We start from the raw sequence: 21802 nt of genomic DNA on the forward strand, positions 1-21802 counted from the left end.
AAGGAACATGTTACTGTGATAATGAAGCTGTAACTGTTCTGTAACTGAACTTAAATTGTTCTTTGATGGCTGTAGGGGTTCAAATTGACCATTTAACCTTTCAGTGGCAAGACCCTAAAGGTTAGAGTTTAAAGCTGCCTTTTATTCTTAAGAACTGGGGAGGTTCATGCTGGGTATAATTACACAACTATGTACCCTCAGAAGAGAAACCCACCTCACCGTAGTGCAGCGATCATGTAAACTGCATGTCTAACACGATAAGACATGCTGCAGTATCACTTTTACCTCTTACCATGTCTATGCACAAGAGCTTTAATGTCCATGCACTTTTTTAGGGATTATAGGCTCCTGGAAATACATTTGAAAATGGTTGTGCTGTTATTACAGACTTGCGTGGTTATCAACAAAAGTCTATGAAAATGAAAACAACCAGTTTTCATTTCCTGTTTCTTATTATAATGAGCTTTGTAGCTATTGCTGCAGGGATGCACAAAAGACAGGGATAAAAAAATCGGGGTGGTGCACTAAATTATTAAACTCTAAGATGCAAGACGACTGTATGTATGTTTTGGTGTTTATATACTATGTGCAGGTATACAGTTAGGTGACTGAATATGCTAGTTGTGCTTGGTTCACATTTGCATGATATTTGAGGTCTGGGCAGACAGGAATGAGGCGTGTTACACCTACAGGTTCCTCTGTAGCGGTGCACAGCATGAAGTTGAAACAGCCTGCAAGAAAAGGAAGAGAGAAAATGTCACAAATAGCAGAAGTCGGAAGTACCAGTTCAAAAGCTTTGGCCCATGCTTTTGTCTTGACGGCTTCCACAGACCCATTTTGAGCTACACACACACACACACACACACACACACACACACACACACACCACACACACACACACACACACACTCACACACCCCTCCAAGTGCTTATCCACGTTAATTAATGGGAGATTAAACCATTCTCAGACCAAACCTGAATGCCACAGTTTTAGTGGCCTTGTTTCACAACAAGCTTTTTAGACTACTGCAGACATAAGCACAGAACACATTAGATGTAGAAGTTTGTGTGTGGTTTTATCCCAAATGTAAATAGAGTTGCAGCTGCGTCTTTTCAAAGGATCAACATGCGAATCCCCAGGTTGGACAATATACTCTACATTCATGTTGAGACATGCTGTATCTGGCCAGGACTATAGGAGCGCTGATAGCTAAGCACATTCCTCAGACAGTTTCATCAAGCTGTCTAAATCCACCAGGTTCAGTGTGTTTCTGTCTGAAGAGCTCTCTAGTTCAGTTCACCTCACCCTGGCTAACGATGCATAGCAGTGAAAGATTAAAAAAATAAATAAATCTAACATTAAATAAGTTAATACAGCCATTATGGCAGGAATTGTACATGCTTGTACGATACAAAGCACAAAAAAAGCTCATACTTAGAAACATACGCACAAAATGTTTCATATCTGACAAGTATGATATGTTCTGATTTTGGCACATTAATCATGCAGTTCTGTACATTGTGCAGTTCCCATGTAATGTTCCTTACCCAGTGCCTCACATTTCAGACTATTCTGATGATCATAATAGAACAAACTGTGAATGTAAAATCTTTACACACACTATAACAACCTGATGAAGTTATTGTACGTGACTTTACGTCTCTACCTACACCTTATAAACAGAATACAGGGATGTTCACAGCCTTGAAAAGTTGCTGAGCACATGTGGAACCTATATACAAGCATTTTGTTGATGCTATGATGGTTACCAACACCCTCTGTTAATTTATGTGCAAAATGATGAACAATTTTGTTCTTGTCTTTCTGCCCTGCTTACAAACAAGAATTTCAAATTCAGCCATCAGGAATCAGCTCAGCAAAATCTTCAGCTTTATTTAAAGGCTGTTGAAATGTAAATCCACCAGCACAGTTCATTTCACTGTGGAGTTTTGCTTCTACAGTACGGCACTGCAGCTCTTTAACCACATCCTGTTACACACCTTTGAGACTTCTTTGAGATGAACTCACAAACAAGCTGCTGCAACACACAGCGAAACTGTAAATTGCAACAGATTTCACAGTCAGTGCACGATTAAATTTTCTCGCAGACAGTAGTGTGTGATCCATTTTCACTCAGGAATAATAATAATCTTCTTTTTGTCAAATAGTAATGCAAATACTTTGATAAATTAGAAATGACACTTATAAATGTTCATTTCAGAGAAATGCTAATCCTATGCAAACAGTGTAAAGAGCAGTTACTGTAAGTTGAGAAACATCACTGACTGCAGAAGTGGGAGGAGGAGAAGTTGACACATAGTAGAGCTCTGAAGATTTGTCAACAGCATTATCCTGCTCTGGTAAGATGATGTATACAAGGGACTTAACTAGAGAGCAACATCATTAGTGGAGCTTTGATTCTTTGTGTCTAATAACACCAATTACAACAGTCATGTGTCAATGCCCTGTCCTATTGTTTGTGGTGAATAATGCCAGAAATCTAATGTGGGAGTACTGAGACAGAACCAAACTGAAGGGTCCTTTTCTTGTGTATGTCATTTTCTGTATCACAGTGGTGCGTGTTTCAGGGAGGAACCAGTCAGTGCTACAAACTGAACTGAAGTTTGAACTGTGGACAAAAAGAGGCACTTAGTCTTTTCTCAGAAGGGAACTGCTTTTTTTTTCCTGCAGTGCATACAGCACAGCATTTTTCAGGCTAAACTTGTGACTGTGACAAAGCATTAGAATAGGACAGGAAAGTTCATCCTACTCAGTGGCCTAATAATTGTGTGTCCCTGTAGAGGTCATGTTCATTCATTTATATATGGCTTTATGTATGACATTGGCAAGTGACAGAACAAAAGAACAAATCAAGTTTGCCTGCATCAAATTTGTTTGTTTTGTCCACTTCTACCTTTCAAACATATTAAGTTTCCTTCAGCTTGAACTAATGTTAAGACACATGCAGATTTTCACACAACACCAATTATATTTTTGTATAACAATGTACAGTTGCGATCCTGATTAATATATCACTTGAAGGCTCATCTCAAGTGTCTGTTTTTCTCGAACTCTCTCTGTCACTCTCAGTTGCAGCGGTCAGATATTTTCCTCTCCTGCTGTGTCAGATACATCCTTTTTACAAAAGCCGAGCTCTGCGTTTACTTCCACTGTTTGTGCCCATCGACCTAAAACACTCACTTCCAGTGCTTACATCACATGATCCACTGCCACTGCCACAAATTCTGTCTCCCCTTTAAACACATGCAAACTGGCATCTCACTTCACACTTACTCACTTCCTGTCCCTCAGTCACACACGTTCACTGTTATCATACAGGCTTTAACCCTAACCTTGTTCTCAGTATTCTGTATGACAAAGGCTGTAGTACTAAAATTATAGCTTGTAATACTGTGAATTCTTCGTGATCATACACATAAATACAGAATGTAATTGGGGACATCGGTGCTGAACGGGAGTGTTTGAATTGCCGGGCTCACAGCTGGAGAGCTACTGTGCACACCAGGGTGACTCTTTGCAGCTCTAAGGTTGCATGCACATGTCACATTGAATCACACAACACTGCATCTCTGTCAGTGCACTCAGGACTCTTCTGCCTAGCTAATCAGATTACAAAAATCTAGTCCAGCAAGCAAAAGAAACAGTAAGATATTCCTCCTTGGATTTAGGTCTATTTGTGTCCGACACAGCCTGTAAATTTTCTCACTTCCTAAATTGTCGTTGAGCCCCACCTTATGCCATGGCTGTGTGTTTGAAATAACTAGCTATACTCTTGAAATTAGTGTGTATAGATCATTTAACCATGATATTTCATACCTGGCAATGTGCAGAAAGCTTTGAAAACACAATTATAGAGAGATAAAAACTGACTGAATAAAATGTAAATTTTTGTGCTTGGAGTTTTTTTTTATTTTTTATTATGGCCTTTCTTGAATTTTTGCTTGAGGAATATGGACTATGACCATGACCTGAGTATTTCTAAAATCCTGGCTATACTTGCCTGCCTGCAAGTTAGTTATAGCTTCAACTTGTTCCTCTTTTTCAGTACAGTTTGTCTGTGTTCTGCATATGTTGGCTGGATGGTTTTCAAGGCTGCTCAAGGCTGGGTGCTGATTGCCGGGATGCTTTTATAGCTGACGAATTCTGCAAACTGGCTTTTCAATCAAGTGTCTGTCATTGTGATGGAAACCTTCTCACTTTCTCCCTAGGGCATTTCCATCATTTTGTCTGCTTCCTGTGTGTTATTGCTGAAGAAGTTTTCTTGTTATATCAAATTACTTTAAGTAAACACTCACTGATGCTTGTTAAATATTCTAATGATGAGATTTTTATGATTTGTATTTTTGAATTCATTCAGTTTTTCCTCAGTGTGAAAGTAGATTTTCTACATCTACTTTGTTTAGAAAATACTTACTGTATGTTTCTCTCAGTGGCTGCTATCCTTGCTATGTAATTCTATAGGACTGATACAATAAATGCAAGGTACATTCAAGTAGAAGGAGCTGTCCATTACACTAATTAAAGGTTAACAGCTTTGAGAGAATAAGGAACAGGTCAGGCAACTCTTTCTTTGTATGTACTCTGCCTTTGTATTTGCTCTGTTAATAAGGTGTCAAATAGCTGTTTTAAATTCTGAATAGCTTTTGTTTGTTTTTTTGCGAGATTCCTATCAAAATCTGCACACCAATAAATGTTTGTGCATCTCTGCTAAGGGATCCAGTTTGTGAGCCAGAGAGATAGATATTTCTCCTCTGCCACAAATCTCAAGTATAGCACAAGGCACATTTCTGGGAGTTTCTTTGTCACACATAGCAACCATTATGGTGTGTCACTGGATTGGCCAGCTCACACCCTCAGCTTTTGTGTCTACCTATCACACAATAGCAGCAGTGCTTTTTCCCACCATGGGTGTGATAATGAAGACAAAGATGAATTGTCCTTTTCTTGGTGCACTCTGTATTCAGAGCATAAAGACGCAGAACCTCCCCATACACATGAATGAACATTTTTTCTAAAATAGCTTCAGCTTTTTTTATTATAGCTACAGATAATGGTGAAATAGGGGAAAACCTTTCTCAAATAAATCAATTACACTGATTTTATTTTTATTCTATGATCTTAAATCAAATTTCAACACCATGAATCATGTGTGGTTTTGATGCACTCCAAAGGAGTTTTTGTTTGCTTCTGTTGTGACTGAGCTACTGCCACCTCCACTACTACAACTACTTCCACTACTACTACAACTACTTTCATTTCAGATATATTTTGACAGTGATAGATTTTTTTGTTTCCATAACATGCCATAATGTTTTTCTTCTTCATGTATCTATGAATATTTGTGATTATTCGGTCATTCTGATATTATTCTGTTAGACAGATAAGTAGACACACCTATTTGGTGCCATTACAACTTGTTTTAAAGGGACTCCTTATTTATCTTGTCTTTTGTTATACTTTGAGGAAGAAGATGTGTTCTGCCAGAAACTGTAACTTCTGGTGTGTGATCATCTGAAGGACTGATGATTTGTTTAATCAGTGCTGATTTACAGCCAGTTGTTACTCTGAAAAAGAAAGCCCCTCTGTTCACATGCTCCATGCTGTAGCTGTGATTCATTTATAATGTATGTACAATGTATTAGCCGTTCTATTAGAACACAACACATTTCTCAACAACCTTTATAGTGCTGCATACCTAACCTGAAAAAAAGGCAAGGCTGTGCCTAAACATGAGTAACACACTTGAACAGGTAGACAATTTAAACATTTCCCCCCTTAGGGAAAATGTCGAGCATTCTGTTGACCTGCAGCAGTGTGAAACAAACCAGCAGAATAGTTCAGTGGAGCATTGAGCTTTTCCCATACCACCTCAGAACACATCCAGATAAAACCGTTGGAGTGTTGCATTTATTTTGAGAAGTAACACTAATGTAAAGAGATAGAAATACTAAATGCCAAAAGATGTCAAAGGATTGTTGAGGAATGTTGACAGAAAAATGACAAGGAAGTATTTCCCAATGAGGTGTGTCATGAGAAAAGAAGAGGCACAAACTGATTTGTGATTTTTGACTCCCTATTTGGATATGAGTATGATATAGTGAAAGTAACTGTATGGATTCATAGCTCTGAACAACACTGCAGTCTCTGATAATGTGTGAAAACCTAAAACCTCTCGTCTGCTACCATGGAAACAGAGTGCAAGACAGATGGACTGGGCGCTCAGGTTTGAGACTGAACATGAGGAAGGAGCAGAGACAGATATGAGTCTCACCATGTTGCTGCGCGCAGCTGTGAGATCCTGTAACTTCCTTCTGCTTGAAACAATAATAACCTGTGGGAACATGCTTTGTTTTTACTCCTGTAGCATTTCCTCTTAAACCAAGACAATGGGAGGTTATGATGGTGCATTGATTTGTTCCTAATATTAAGGAGGGCTTTTTAAATTTTGTTGTATTTCATGTATTGTATTGCATTCCTATTTGTAAGTTTTGCTATTGCAACATAGCGTTAGCATTAACAGCTGTTTACTTACTGTCCTAAAGGAAACGTTGCGAGTTCAGCATCAAACCTCAACCCTGTACTTGCCAAGAGCTGTGTCCAGCAGTGGAAAGCAACAGTGTTAACTCTTGTATCAATCCTGTCTTTTCTTCTACTGAAGTTAGCACGCTAACCTGGTAGCCCTGGTCCATCTAGTTACTTTCCGAAAGCAAGTCACTGTAGACTTCAGTCTGCCCTGAAGAGGTAGCGCTGCTCAGAGGGCGTGTTGTCTCATGTCTTGTAAACATAATGACGACCAAAGCCCTTGTCAAGTGACAATCACCTCAGCCTGCACCCAGCAAGAAACCATGTTCAGCGGCAGAGAAATCTTACAGGTCGACAGATGATTCAGCTCAAACAAACAAAAAAAAAACCTGATATATTTTAAAGTTCTTCTACATAAGAACAAAAATTAGGTTTACTTATGCTTATGCTACTACATAGAAATATATAAAAAAATCAGGCAGGTCAGCAGTTAATGTTCACATCAAACATCAGAATGAGGGAAAAATGTGATCTCCATGACTTTGTGGCATGATTGTTGGTGCTAGACGACTGGTTTGAATATTTCTGATACTGTTGATCTCCTGGGATTTTCATGCAGTCCAGCAATCCAGGCTGGTGGTGGTGTAATGGTGTGGGGAATTTTCTTGGCACACTTTGGGCCCCAATCAATCATGGTTTAAATGCCACAGTCTCAATCAGAGTATTGTTGCTTACCATGTGCATCCCTTTATGGCTGCAATTTATCCATCCTCTAATGGCCTTCTCTCAGCATGATAACGCACCATGTCTCTAAGCAAAAGTTTCATGAACATGACATTGAGTTCAGAATGTCACTGGCCACCAGATCTAAATCAGTAGAACACCTTTGGGATGTGGTAGAACAAGAGATTGGCAGCATAAATGTGCAGCTGACTGACAATCATGTCAACATGGAGCAGAATCTCTTGTGGAATCCACGCCGAGAAGAACACCACAGATCACATCATAGATCATTTCACAAGTTACGTCCGAGCCTCTTTGCCAGTTTAACACTTTAACTGTACAATGTGGCTGTTGATGTATAGCATACGCCCCTTTTGGGCAGCAGAAGCTCCAGTGTGGTCTCATTCTCAACGCACATTACGTATGCAGCCATAGACAGTGTCTGTGCTCTTCGTAGTGGGCTGTAGTCAGTCCGAGTCACAGCTGGTCCAGAGGGTGCCCGTCACAACACTGGCAGATGGCCTTGTGGTGCCCCCAGCCAAGCTCACCACAATCAGCCCTTAGTGTCATTTCAGTGTCATTTGCATCATGGACAGTTATCAGTTCTTGACTGGCCTGACACAATCATTGAATGCAGACCCATACAAGCAGCAATAGTAAAAAATAGGTTAACTTGGTTAATAAATTAATGCTCTGCCCCCCATTCAGGGATCTGTTTTAAGCTCCCAGGTCTTTCTTCCCTTCAAGTATTCTTGAGGATGATGCCGTGCCCTTTAGCTATATTTTCATTGCAAGGTTATCAAGCCTGTACAAGAGGTTAGAAATGTCAAGTCAAGTCAGTTTTATTTATATAGTGCCAAATCATAACAGAAGTTATCTCAGGTCACTTTTATTATAGCGCAGGTCTAGACTGTACTATTAAAAAAAAAACACCATTACACCATGGGCAAGCACTTGGCAACAGCGGCAAGGACAAACTCCCTTTTAACAGGTAGGAACCTTGAGCAGAACCGGGCTCTGGGTGGGTGGCCATCAGCCCCATGCCGATGATAATAATCTATTTAAACAAAGAGTGTAGAGTAGTGTCTTGTAATGTGAAACACTGGCTAATGTGCTCCCAAAAGCACACATTGTTGTAGGACAATGAGGAGCTGTTGTGTGACCAGACTGCTCACAAGGATGGTAGAAGACTTGGGCTGATATCACAGATGTGTGTAAGTGTATAAATTGTGGGGCCTTGTGTTGCTTCTGAAAAAGGCAAAATAAAAAAATAAACTAACATCCCTTTTCCCATACTAAAAATGACTTCAAATTAAATGCAGCCTCATGGGAAAGAGGATGAATGTGAAATTGTGCCAGTCCCTCAGCAGAGCCTATTGTTGTTGTTTCAGCACAGCAGTTATGGTCTATAGACACATTACAGTTACGTAATCGCTCCCCTCCCCTCTCTTTCTCTCTCTCTCCCTACATGAGATACAGCTGTCGCCTGTTTGAAGCAGAATGAGAGAGAACAGGTTCTCTTTCCTCTTTAGATAGATATTAAAATTGTTTTTTTTAACTTGGTGACAGCCTCCAAGTAGTGCAGCCTCGGCAACACTGTGGTTTACACATTCAGTAAGGTCACGAAGACCAAGGCTTTTGTTAAGGCAAAGCTGTCTCTTGCAGTATTACTCACTCCACTCTAGTATGTAATGATCACGGCCCTGAATGGGTGAATTTGTTGTCATTTATCAAATTTTTACTTATTTACATTAACATTATTTTCTTTCTTTATTTTGTTTTATTAAACTTAACAGCAAAAAGCTCTTTAGACAACAGAGCGTACACCGAATGTATTCAATAAATCTGTCTGCAGTCTCGCCCAGCAGCAAAAGCTATGGTGCTTCTGTCTTTTATGCACACATGACCTCAGGGCAGATTACAACAATCAGCCTTAACCTACTTCAGGCAAAGAAATCCAGTGTGTACCTGTCACCTATGACACCCAGTTGACAGCAGATGCAAGTAGTTCTCACAGCAAATTGGGTTTCTAACATAACCCGCCACACGCATTATACAGTACTTTTACTGCGCACATACACTGTTCTGCCCTAATCCAGCACCTGAGACCTCCATTTAAAGCAGGAGAAATTCTCAAAATTGCCTCTGTCGCAGTTTCACAGTGGGAAGCTGCTGTAGCTACAGCTGGAGGCAGAGTGGGGTGGGACTGAGGAAGTGCTCCTGCTCAGGGTTGGCTGAACATGGGCCTAGTGCAGCTGCAAGGAAGGAAGTTTTGAGTGCACTGTACAGGATTATATGGGACTTCATGGCTGGTCTAATGTAAAGTAAGGTGGTGGGAAGGTTTGTTTTTATTTTCTTTGAAGGATGAGTCAAAGGTTAATTTGACTCCAGAGAGAAACATATGTTCAATGCAGTCTGCTATATGGAGACAGCCTAGGAGGTTCAGTTGTAGTCATTCCAGGATGTGAGCAAGTGCTTTGGCTTCAGTCATACCTATGTAGTCTCAACTTCCATTTTGGGTTTAATAGACATCTACAAAGAGCTGCATGTCAAATTTCATGTCTTTACATCAGTAACCGATTGTATAGCTCCCATTCCATCATATCATTTGATGAGCAACAAACTTAGGATTGCCATTAACAGTTGTAGGGGTCACAGTTGGGGATTTTATGTACAAATAGGAATACATTTAAAAAAATAAATAAAAATAACCCCCCCCCCCCCAAGCTTTTTTGGTTATCAAGAGCCTGCAGCATAGAATAAACAAGGACACATAAGTCAGTTTACATTTTTTATTTTGCATATTTAACAAACTTGTGCATTCCAGATTTTTACAAAAAGAAACACAGCTTGCTTTGTGAGCAGTCACAGGTGGCCAGAGCAGGACTACTAATCATGAAATGTAGGTCCCACAGTTGTTGAATGACACACCTTGAGATTCAGCCACAGTAGAACGGGTGACCAGGAACTCATGCCGACACTGAGCCACACTTCCTCACTGTGCCAGAGGGACATCTAGGCAAGTGAGTGGTGTGTGGTTGCACAGCCAACGTTTTGTCAATTAGTAAATTCTGCAGCTTGGAATACATGTTGAAAAAAAAAAAGGGCAAGGCTTGTGGAATGTACAGTGCACAAGAGGACCAGTCTTCATGATGACTCCGTCTTCTCCTGTTCAATGGCTGCAAGAAGAAGAAAGTTTGCGTCATTAATTTTAAGGGTTGTCCACCATAGCTACTAAATGCTCTGGATTAAGTCAATTGGGAAAAGCACATACTTTCTTTGGTTGGCAATGTGTTTTTCTCTTGAGTCTCTGTCTTCTTCAGCTTGGTCTTGTCGAAGGTTGTGACTTCTGTGACATCGGGTTTGTCAGCCATGTTTCCAGAGGCTCTGAACAGACAAGAAATCAGACTTTTGTTAATTATGTTCATCTTTTAATAGAGTTCAATTAACACACTGAGCACATAGGACAAATTAAGAGTCTAAATTAAGAACCTGTAAGGCTATTTACAAAATGTAAAATTATTAGGGCCGAGAAAGGCTGAAATTTAGGCACACAAAAAACAAGACAAAAAACGCCCCCCAAAAAAACTCGTGTGTCCATAGCCCGATTTGGGAAACGCTTCGTCAGTCAGTATGTGCAGCTGAGGGACCACCGCCCTTTCAAGCCACCTAGACGAGCAGACAGGGTTTAACTTATGCCAATCCCCCTCAGAACAATGAACCTGAGATTCCAGGCGGAACACGTACTTTATATTAAATTAAATACGCCGAGTAAAAATGGATGCAGTTAAGTGACAGCAGACCACACAACAAAGCAACAATGTGACGCTCTTGTGTAGGTCTTTCCTCATTTATTCCCAACTATTGCGCAGCTGACACCGTTTGATGCTGAGCCAGGACAACGTGAGACGATGAAGAGAAATGTAATAAAACTCGCAGAACCGTGACCAAATCATTCAACAGCCAGGCTAAATTAAAAGCAGGCTCGAAATACACTCGCAATGTGATTACACAGACACGGAAACACACATACATACACACTCACCAGGGTTTTGTTTTTGGTCAGAGAAATGACAGGACGGAGGTCTCGTTGGCGCAGCGGCAGAGTGATGTCTCCAGCGTCAATCACACTATAAATACTGCGCAGTATGCAAATAATCCCCTGACGTCACGCCCACCGTGTCAAAACGCTGCTTTTGTACCAACATGTTTTTGATTTTAGAGTGATAAAATAGAAAAACAATCTAAAAGCGATCGACCATTGGATGTACATTTACTGCATTGCGAGTCTGGGCTTTTATTTGAGCCAAAATAACTGCGTTTAGTCAGCAGCGACCAGCTGTGTCGGATTAGGTGAGTGAAATCAGTCTAGTAAGCTTCTCCTCTCCCGAGAGAAGGCTTGGATATCATTACACCGCTTCCAGATGCCTGTACTTGCCACATAGCGAACAAAATGTAGGCTACAAAGTGGTTAATGAGTTGGAAAATAAGTTTAGTTTTAACTTGCACACAGTGCCCTATTAAAACTGTATCAGTGGCGACACCACGTGGGCAACTGAAGTAATAACCAGGATGCAATGCAATAGAAAACTCACTTAGGTTAGAGATTGGACCTGCAGGAAGATGTAGGTAAACATGCAACGTGGATACAGGATTTCTATAAGACTGTGGAAAATTAAGAATGTGTAAATCTTGCCAGTTTCATTTTTATTACGAAATGAATTAGTATAGTCTTTAAACTAGCAGCAAACACTTGCATTGAAGTATCCTACAGTTCATTCTATTCATACAGTCAATTTCCCTTTTGTATGTTGACGACAAAAATACTTTCTAGGTTAGACAGAGGCCAGAAAACAGATTGAAACATTTGCTTCTACAAAATGGCACATAATTGAAATGGATTTATTTATTTATACTGCACACAAATTACAAGAGATTCAGTAGTCTGTCATTGTATCTGTACCAGCAACTCTCGTTAGTTGTCTTATATTAAGTCCCAGCCGTAAAGTTATTGATAAAAGTTGTGAAGGAACAAACTTATTTCTATAGAACAATGTTTCCAAAACATAACATTGTCCATATAATAAATTCACAGATTACTCCCAGACAGTCATCACTGCTCTTTATCTTGCGTCACCTGCTGGAGAAGTACTTTGAATAAGTCTTGTTGTATATCACCTGATTGTCTACTCTGACAACATTTCTAAGGTTTTGCCAAAACCAGGGCTCTGCCGCTGCTGTTCTCGGCCACTCTACAACACTTTTCCCACACAGCCTCCTCCTCAGGCGCAGGAAGTGAGAGTGCTGCAGAACAGGCTCCAGCATCAGCAGCACAATCACATCCAAATTTTCATCCAGAAGTCTTTGGTGAGCTAGATACATTGCCAGCTTAAAAACCCCAGTCTTAACATAGCCCTCAGTTAAGACAAAAAGGGTCTTGCGACTGTATCGGATGCTCTGAGTGAGGTTCTCCACTAGTGGGACTCCTGGGGGCCAATCCCTCTCCTCCAGACACAAAGGAAGATGCTTCTCCCCTTCATCCTCCAGTTTCAACCGCAGATTTCTCATCACCCACTCAGAGACACGTGGATCTCTGGTGTCATAAGTCACAAAGACATCATAAACACTGTCTGGTGAGCTCAAGGATCTATATCCCTTCAACTTAGCTTTCATATAGTGAATTACATAGGAAGCGTCCCAGTAAAATAAGTGAGCAACAGTTGCCACAATCATAAAAGCAATAATGAAGGAAGTTGTGACAATGTAGACCAGGAATGCTTGACTGTCATTTACACACTGGTTAATGTCAAAGTATATCAGTGCTTGACCCTTCTGGTTTGCTGGTGTGTGACATGTCACCATAGTGGTCAGTCTCGGTATATTTACTTCACTTTTTTCAATCCATAGAATGAAATCTAATAAATCACAGGTACACTGGAATGGGTTTCCCTGCAAGAACAAAGTCTGAATCTGATTATCAGGTCTGGACTGGAAGGTGGATTGATTGATGGTGGTCAGTTTGTTGTTGCTAAGGCTAAGAGTCTTAAGGCTTTTGGGACCCTTTATAAATCCATTGTCCAATTGGAAAATACAGTTGTGATTCAGGTCAAGAAAAGTCAAAGTCTGAGTAATGTTTGAATTTATACCTGTCACGTTAGATAAAGAATTGAAGCTCAGGTCTAAAATTTGAAGTTGATGGAAATACCTCAGCGAGTCCCATCTAAAGTCAGCGAGCCCGTTATGGCTTATACGTAGTTTGGTGAGGTTACGTGGCAAATATTTATAAACATCAATAGGAATCTTTGCAATGCGGTTTCGGGATATATCTAAAATGGTCAAATTAATGAGATTAGTGAAAAGCATTTTGTATGAGCCATCCCTTTCTTTCCAAAGAGTCCCAAGATTATTATCTGTAAACTGCAGTTCTGATAATGATTCGCTGTACATCTGTTTTGTTGTCAGTGTGGAAATGCCATTATGACTCATATTCAGCACCCTCAGAACAGGCAGATTTTTTGTAAAATTTAAATTATGCGTTATACCATATGCTTTAAAGTAGTGCTCGTTGTAACTGAGGTCTAGTACTTGTAGTTTCTTTAGTTCTTTGAAGGCGTTGTCATAGGCCAGATCAATCCTATTGAATGACAGGTCCAGGTATGTCAGATTAGGGAGCAAAGAGAACTCTGTGCCATTAAGTGCTGCTGAAAAGCCATTTCTTGAGAGGTTGAGGCATGCAATATCTCCATAGCCGTTAAATTGCTCTGGGGAAATGAAGAACAGATTATTTGAGCTGAGGATTAGCACTCGACCCAATTCAAAGCACTCTTCCTTGATAAGGCTGTGTGATATCTCAAAAGCAAAGTCTTTAGGTTGGGGTTTCCTCAAAGGTGAAATAGAAAGGTCTGGCCTCTGATTGTATCCGTCACTTGGAGATGGGGGATGTTCCACTGGAATGGGATGCAGCCTGTTTTCTGCAAGGTATATCATTTTCAGATGGGTGAATTTGCTGAATATGGTGGAATCGGACTGAATAATAAAGTTCGTCCCTAAGTTCAGTGCAGACAGATTTTTTAGCTCGTACAGAGGTCTGAGTGTATCCTGTCCAATATTCTGGAAGACCAAAGCCTCCAAATGCAAAGTTCTCAGTGACACGAGATTCGAAAATTCTTGTGAAATATTTAATTTTGTAGGGTACAATCTGTTAGCAAAGTTGAAAGAGAGATCCAATTTTTCTAGCCGGTTAAGGTGTCTTAGAAATGTTGCCTCCTCAGTAATTTCTTTTAGCAAGAAGTTGAATGACAGGTACAATTTTTTAAGCTTCTTCATCCTTGCAAACCAGGAAGGTTTCACATGATCCAGGGAGTTTCCTCCCAGGTGTAGTGTCTCAAGCTCTGTTAGATTGTGAAATGCATGAGGATGGATACCAAGTGAAATGTTTGGGCAAGGGACACAGGGATATGGAGCTGTTTGACATCTTGGACAGTTCCCTTGAATTTTTAAGGTTTTTAAATTATATAGCCCAAAAAAATCAAATTCAGATATGTACTGTATTTGGTTAGAACCCAGCTTTAAGCTTCTTAATGATCGAGGTAATCCTTTGGGAACGTGGGTTAAGTTGTTAAAGGACAAATCCAAAACCTGCAGTTTGGTCATAACTGCAAAAATACCCTCTGTAATATTCACAGATTTACCACAAGGATTCCAATAGTAGCAGTTTTTGGATAACCACAGTTGTGTCACATTTGTTAAGCCAGCAACGCTCCTGTTATCCAACAATGTAATGTTGTTTGTGTTCAGCTCAAGGATTTCCACACTGAGAGGGAGATTGCTGGGAATTTGTGTCAGACAGTTGCCAGTCAGTATCAGATGATTCAGCTGTGTCAGATTTTTGAAAGTATTCGCAGCAATGATCAGTCCTTCTTTCTTGTTTGCCCATTTGAGATCGAGTTTAGTCAGATTCAGCAGCTTCGAAAATGAATTCACTGAAATATTCTTAATGTAATTTTCTGATAAGTCCAGCTCAGTTGCATTACTAGCTATCTTATCAGGTACTGCGTGCAGATGGCGCCCTTTACAGTCAAATACGACCTCAGAGGTATTGCAGGCCTTGACATCACAAGGGAACTGTGGTAACATCCACGCAGGTTTACACGCAGCAGGCTGGATCTCATAATGGCAATGTAAACAGAACAGCAGCAAGTGCATCCAAGATGTGAAAGCCTGCAGATAAACAACAGAATTAGTCAAATGAAGTAACGTGTAATACAGTTATCCTAAATCTTAAAGGATAGGTTCACATTTTTACTTGTCTTAAAACAATAATCAGGTGCTGATATGGGCCTTGAAGCAGTTTCTGTAATCATCCCTCCTGCGTACTGGACATTAAGAGATCTCTTCCTCATGCACTTCCGACAAAAGTGATGGAGACGAAATCCAGTCATATGAGATGGATATCTTCCAAAGTTACAGTCTGATCAGGTGTTATGATTACAGCAAACAAAACCAGGTTCAATGTTCAAAATTGTGAGCGGATCCAGTTTTGAAAACTTGATGGTTCCACCAGTATCCATCAGGTGGCAGTAGTTTGTAAGTGAAATAACCCTCACTCCAATAGCTGCTCTTGGTATTTTGTCAGAGTTATAAGTTACATTAATGGTAGTAATGGAGATAATGGTAAATTGTAAAAGATACTGCAACAATATCTGTTAACATTAGCCACCATAAACTACTGTTCATACCAAGTAAGACTGTAACAGCAAAACACCTGAGTGCACTGAACTAAGCACAGGTGTTTTTTTATTATAGTCATATTCATAGTCACACTTCAACATCCTGTTTCCCTTTTATTCACTCATAAGTAGTTGTAAGGTTGTTAAAATTATTTAATTTGACACTTAGAGATAGCACCCCATATATATTCTGTATTGACTTGTTTCAGCTCTTCATTGAAGCTGTTTGGTGTTAACAGTGAGTGAAATATCAAATTGAAATATTCTAAATATCTTGTGACTGCTAACAGGGTCTAACTGTTGCTCTCTAAAAATCAAAAGTAAGAGTAAAAAATGAAAGATATGGTATCATTTTCTCCCCCACACACTTGTGAGGAAACTTTAATGTGCTGTAATTATTATAGAACACTCTTTCATCAAAAATACAAAACACTTTTCAATTAATAATATGAATAGCCAGACACAATGAATGGTCAAATACATTCACACAGAGTTAGTCAAAGTATTATCAGATGTTATAAAGTTCTTAGCACAAAATCACAGAAGCACAAAATCATTATAGATTATATTAAAACACTCAATTATAGCACACGCAGGTAACAAGTAACTCAATGACTACTGTTGACTATTAGTCTGATGAATAAAATGGAAGTATGTAAATCTATTTTCCGCTTTTAAAACATATAGAGAAACTATTGATAAAACTCACCATTGTGCATGTATTGTATTGATCCCTCAGATGGAGCTCTGGTACTTTATAGTCTTTCAGATGACATGGACTATTTTTTAAAAAACTGTGCCTGCGTCGTGTGCACTGAAGTCATCACAGGTCAAAGCCTACTTAATTTGTTTTTTTAATTTTTAATATGCAATATACATAAAAAAAACTAACAGAAAAACAAATCTCCCTGTTACTGAAGTCAAACCCAACAAATTGGATAGCCCGCACAACGACTCAGACAGAAGTACCATGAGAAATGAGGAAGTACGTGTTTCATTTCCCTGTTTCATGATATGTTGGCAGTTTCATTGTTATCTGAGAATGTAGAAAATGGAAATATTAATCATTTGTGGAGTGTCAGCCAGTTCCAGTAAACAGAATTTAAAATTTGCACATTATTTAATCATTAATATTACATCATTTTCTTTTGCTTACATTTAAATGGTGAAATATTCACACATTGTAACTCATACACAGGAGTACATTATTTTATAGTATTACAGTATATTGTTATATTTACAGTGTCTCTTTGAAGAGATTGTTGTATTGTTTGTGACTTTCAGTCGCCAGTACACTTCTCAGGCTGAACCAGAAGTATGGCTGGGCTTGAGGGTTTGTTGGCCACTCAAGCACAGACCGCTTATACAGTCTCTTGCGCAGTCTCAGGTACTTTGAGTTGCAAGGTACTTTCTCCAGGAAGATCAGGACGATTACATCATTTTTTTCATCCATTAGCCTCTGGTTGGCTATGTAGAAAGCTGTCTTGAAGTTGCCGCTTTTAATGTATTTGTTGGTGAGAATGAACAGGGTCCTCTTGCTCCTGTGGATGCTCTGGGAGAGGTTGTCGATCAGAGGACATCCAGGGATCCAGTCCCGTTCCTCCAGGCACAGTGTAAGGCAGTGGTCTCCGCGGTCCTCCAGATGAACGCACATTTCGTTCATCACCCACTCTGACACGGCAGGATCCTCCTTGTCGTATATGACGAAGGCATCATAGACAGAGCTCTGGGAGTACAGACGGCTGTAGCCTTTGAGCTTGGCCCTGCAGAAGTGGTAGATGTACCAGACGTCCCACAGGAAGAGGTGGCTGGAGATTGACACGGTGAGGAAGCTGATGACGAGGGAAGTCATGAGGATGTAGAGGATGATTGTCAGGTAGTGGTGCTGGCAGGCCAGCAGGTCCACTGAGATTACAGGATTACCTATTTGTGCCCCTGGTGCGGCACAGGTCACGTCTGTGGCCAATCTGGGGATGGTCACTGTGGTCCTGTTGAGCCATGCCACAAACCAAGTGGCATTGCAAGTGCAGGAGAATCTGTTGTTGTGCAGAAGCAGCTTGTCCATCTGATTAACAACATCATCTGGAAAGTTGGATTGTTCAATGTGCCTTATGTAATTAAAACTAAGATCCAGATATTTTAAATTGTAGGCACCCTTGAGGAAATCTTGCTCAAGTTTTAGGATTTGGTTTTTATGTAAAATTAGTTTCTCCAGAGATTTGCTACAGTCTGACAGCATGTGTGGAACAGTAGTTAAACTGTTTCCACTGAGATCTAATACTTTCAATGAATGGATTAGTTGTAGTTTCTCCCATTTAAACAATTTTAATTTGTTGTTTTTGATATGGAGCTCTGCCAGGTTGTCTGGCAGACTGCTGAACACTTCTTCTGGAATGAAATTGAGGTTGTTTTGAGAGATGTCGAGGACAGTCAGATTAAGTAATTTCTTGAAATAATTGTAATATCTTTTGTCCCCATCTCTCCACAATATATCTAACCGGTTATCTCTGAACTCTAACCTCTCAAGTGATTGACTCTCCAGCTCTGTGTTAGTGGAAGTAGAGATCTTGTTGTGATTCATCAGCAATATCTTGAGATTCTTTAAATTTCTAGTGAAATTAAGCATATGAGTCAAACCCTCAGATTCAAAGTAATGATTGTTGTTACTTATATCTAGGACGACCAGACTTTTTAGCTCTTGAAATGCAGTGGAGTAGAGCAAATCCAGGCGATTCCATGAGAAGTCCAGATATTTTAAATTAGTCAGATAGGTAAATTCAGAACCATTCAGACTTTGGCTCATTAAATTTCCAGAAAGATTGAGACATCTCAGCTCTCCGAGATTCAAAAATCTCGAATGCAAGAAGAATATGTTGTTTCTACTCACATCCAGGGTTTTGCCAAATTGACTGCATTGTCTTTTGACAAAGGATGTAACAACTCCAAGTTCTTTGTCTTTGCGTTTGCAGCTGCGTGCATATTCATCATATCTGAAGTAATGAATCTCTCTCACTTCCTTACTTTGGTACTCAGCAGCAGCTGACATGGGAGACCAGTTCAAGGGCTCTGCTCCAGAGAAACCAACAGCATCTTGGCCTTCAGAGGGGGAAGATATCTTGTTGTCTGACAGACTAATTATTTTAAAGCTTTTTAATTCCATCAAAATACTAAAGTTTGTTATTTTAATGAAGTTTGTACCCAGATCTAGAACCTCCAGGTGTGCAAGAGGTTTTAAAGGAGCAATACTCCCTGGTTTTAGCTCCTGAAACACAAAACCCTTCAGTCTGAGAATTTTAAGGGATTTGAGGTTGGAGAAACTACGATTAAGTATCAGTGTCCGAGGATACTCCTGAAGCTCATAGTTAAATGAAAGGTCCAGTTCTTCCAGTTTGCCCAGGAAAAGTGGGAAGCTGGTGGTTCCTATTTCTTTTCCCAAAAAGTTTGATGAGAGATCAAGCACTCTCAGCTCTGTTGTGTTGGTAAACCACTCAGATGACACACATCTCAGAGAGTTGCTGTGCAAGCGGAGTGTCCTAAGCTTTGCTAACATTTTAAAAGCGGCTTCACTGATTTTTAGTGGTGAATTATTTGGGCATGGGTTACATGGGAAAGGGGCATTGTAACATCGAGGACAGTTTCCACTAATATCTAGAATCTCAATGTTAGTTAAGTTTTTGAAATCCTCATCAGTTACTTTTTGAATGTTATTGTTGTAGAGATACAACTCCTTCAGACTTGTGGGTAGTTGAGGCGGAATAAAAGATAAGTTATTTGATTTAAGAGATAACAATGTTAAATTGTAAAGGTGTGAAAATGTACCGTTCTCTATTTCGTAGGACTTATTACAGGGGTTACGATAATAGCAGTTTTGACCAAGGTAAAGTGCCTCAACATTCCTGAGCTCAGAGAGGTTTTCTTTAAAAATTGTACAAATGTTATTCACTTCCAAACTCAGCAGGACCAGATTTGAAGGCAGGCCTTTGGGTATACTGGAGAGCTGATTGCCATCCAGATACAGTGCGCGCAGACTCCTCAGACTGGTAAAGGTGTTTTCCTTTATTTTCACACTCTTAGTGCACACGTGGTCCTTGGGGCCAATTTTGATGGGCACACAATTGCACCTCATGTCAATTTCAGTCAGGTTCTCCAGGCCGTGGAAGGAGGAGGAGTTTAATTCAGGAATATGATTGATGGTGAGCGTCAGATTGGTAGTCTCTCTGGGGATGCCACCAGGGATTTTTTTGAGGCTTCTCTCAGTACAGTCCACTATCACTGCAACTCCGTTGAGCTCACTAACATCACATGGCAGAGTTTTGGGGTAAGAAACGGTAGCTGTCGATATGCAGAGACAGCAGCACAGGGCCAGCAGGGCCACAAACATCTGTACAGAAACAGAAATGGTTCTCTGAGAAATGTGTGCAGGTGGAAAATTAATAATACAGTTATATTACTAAGAAAAACACACTCATACTACAGTTGCCAAGCATTCAGCAAGACATGCAGTGTTATTTTTGAAGTACTGAAAATGACAGCAAGAGATGTACAGCATATTTTACATCATAATACAACCAGGAATTGCTACCAACATTTAATTTTTTACTTCTTGTGGTTGGCAGCCTGTCTGATCAAATTTAAAATGCCATGTCACAACATATTAATCCAATTCTGATACTGTCCAATACATCAACAAAGATAACTGATACTTACCCGGTGGAAGAGCATTGTTCACATGAGAGATGGAAAAGAGGTCCTGCTATGAGTCCCGTTAAGCACTGAAATAAGCGCAACATTGATGATCAGTTTTTAGGTAATAAGATGAAAGTAACAGGTGGCTGGGTTAGCCCAATGCGTGTATAATTAGCTGGCATCACTTCCCTATTGTCACAAACCACACACATCCAAATCTTCCATCTAATATGATGACTGATAATGGTTGACTGATTCCTATTTGTTATACAACAGACCACACGTGCTGTTTGGTAAGATTTCTATGAAGATGTGGCCTTAAGAACAGAAGTCTCTTTCTGTTATACAACATAATGATAGCACAGCTGGGGGAGTTGTTGCCACCACCTGTGAAAAGAGTGGTTTCATTTCTGATTAACCTGCAGGTGAAATTGAAACCCATGCTTGGGATTAGGTTTACCAGTTTACATGGTAAACATGCTATATTGGCACCAGGTAGCATCTTCTTCTGTTATCTCTGTCTGCTTTGTCACTATGGCTAACAGTAACATTCACCATCACTACCACGCTCTGGCCAGACAGTATGTACTGTGTGTATGTTTTGGCCTTTATTTGATAGACCAAATGCAGGAATAGATACTGGAGTGTTTGTTTTTTATTTGATCAGCCTCTTGCACAGTAAAAAGGCATGATGACAAAGTTGGTTAGTCATGGTAGCGGCATGGCAATGTCGGCCTGTCAGTTGCTCAACCACTTAGCTCCGGACTGAAATATCTCTACAGCTTTTGGATGGCCTGCAGTGAAATGTTGCACTGATATTCATGGTCCCCAGAGGATGTATCCTAAAGACTCTGGTGATCCCCTGATTTTTCTTCAAGTGTCAAAACTTGAATTTATCCAATAATTGGACCAAATAGCTGCAAAACAAAAAAAAAATCCAATCAGCCTCAGCTGTACTTTATGTTTTATGCCAATTAGCAAATGTTAGCATGCTGACATGCTAAACTAAGCTGGTGAACATGATGACAATCACCTGCTTAAACATCTGCATGTTAGCATGCTAACACTGTGCCTAAATAAAGCCTCACAAAGTAGCTAGCATGACTGTAGACTCTTGTTC

At 40.0% G+C, this 21802-nt stretch overlaps 3 protein-coding genes across 3 annotated transcripts; all 3 read right to left on the reverse strand.

The window, feature by feature from the left end:
- Positions 1-10045: 10045 nt before the first annotated feature.
- tmsb4x (thymosin beta 4 X-linked) lies at positions 10046-11456 on the reverse strand. Its single transcript, XM_056390163.1, has 3 exons — positions 11313-11456; positions 10542-10654; positions 10046-10446 (listed from the first exon to the last, which is right to left on the reverse strand). The coding sequence occupies exons 2-3, from the start codon at positions 10639-10641 to the stop codon at positions 10415-10417; spliced, it is 132 nt and encodes a 43-aa protein (XP_056246138.1). The 5' UTR covers positions 10642-10654; positions 11313-11456; the 3' UTR covers positions 10046-10414.
- A 151-nt stretch (positions 11457-11607) lies between these two features.
- LOC130178066 (toll-like receptor 8) lies at positions 11608-16833 on the reverse strand. The gene is made up of 2 exons (XM_056390162.1): positions 16706-16833; positions 11608-15487 (listed from the first exon to the last, which is right to left on the reverse strand). Exons 1-2 carry the CDS (start codon positions 16706-16708, stop codon positions 12401-12403), a joined length of 3090 nt encoding a protein of 1029 aa, XP_056246137.1. The 5' UTR covers positions 16709-16833; the 3' UTR covers positions 11608-12400.
- A 389-nt stretch (positions 16834-17222) lies between these two features.
- On the reverse strand, positions 17223-20760 carry tlr7 (toll-like receptor 7). The gene is made up of 2 exons (XM_056390161.1): positions 20704-20760; positions 17223-20377 (listed from the first exon to the last, which is right to left on the reverse strand). The coding sequence occupies exons 1-2, from the start codon at positions 20716-20718 to the stop codon at positions 17234-17236; spliced, it is 3159 nt and encodes a 1052-aa protein (XP_056246136.1). The 5' UTR covers positions 20719-20760; the 3' UTR covers positions 17223-17233.
- Positions 20761-21802: the final 1042 nt, after the last annotated feature.

Source organism: Seriola aureovittata, chromosome 11, assembly GCF_021018895.1.
Source record: "Seriola aureovittata isolate HTS-2021-v1 ecotype China chromosome 11, ASM2101889v1, whole genome shotgun sequence".
Lineage (NCBI taxonomy): Eukaryota > Metazoa > Chordata > Actinopteri > Carangiformes > Carangidae > Seriola > Seriola aureovittata.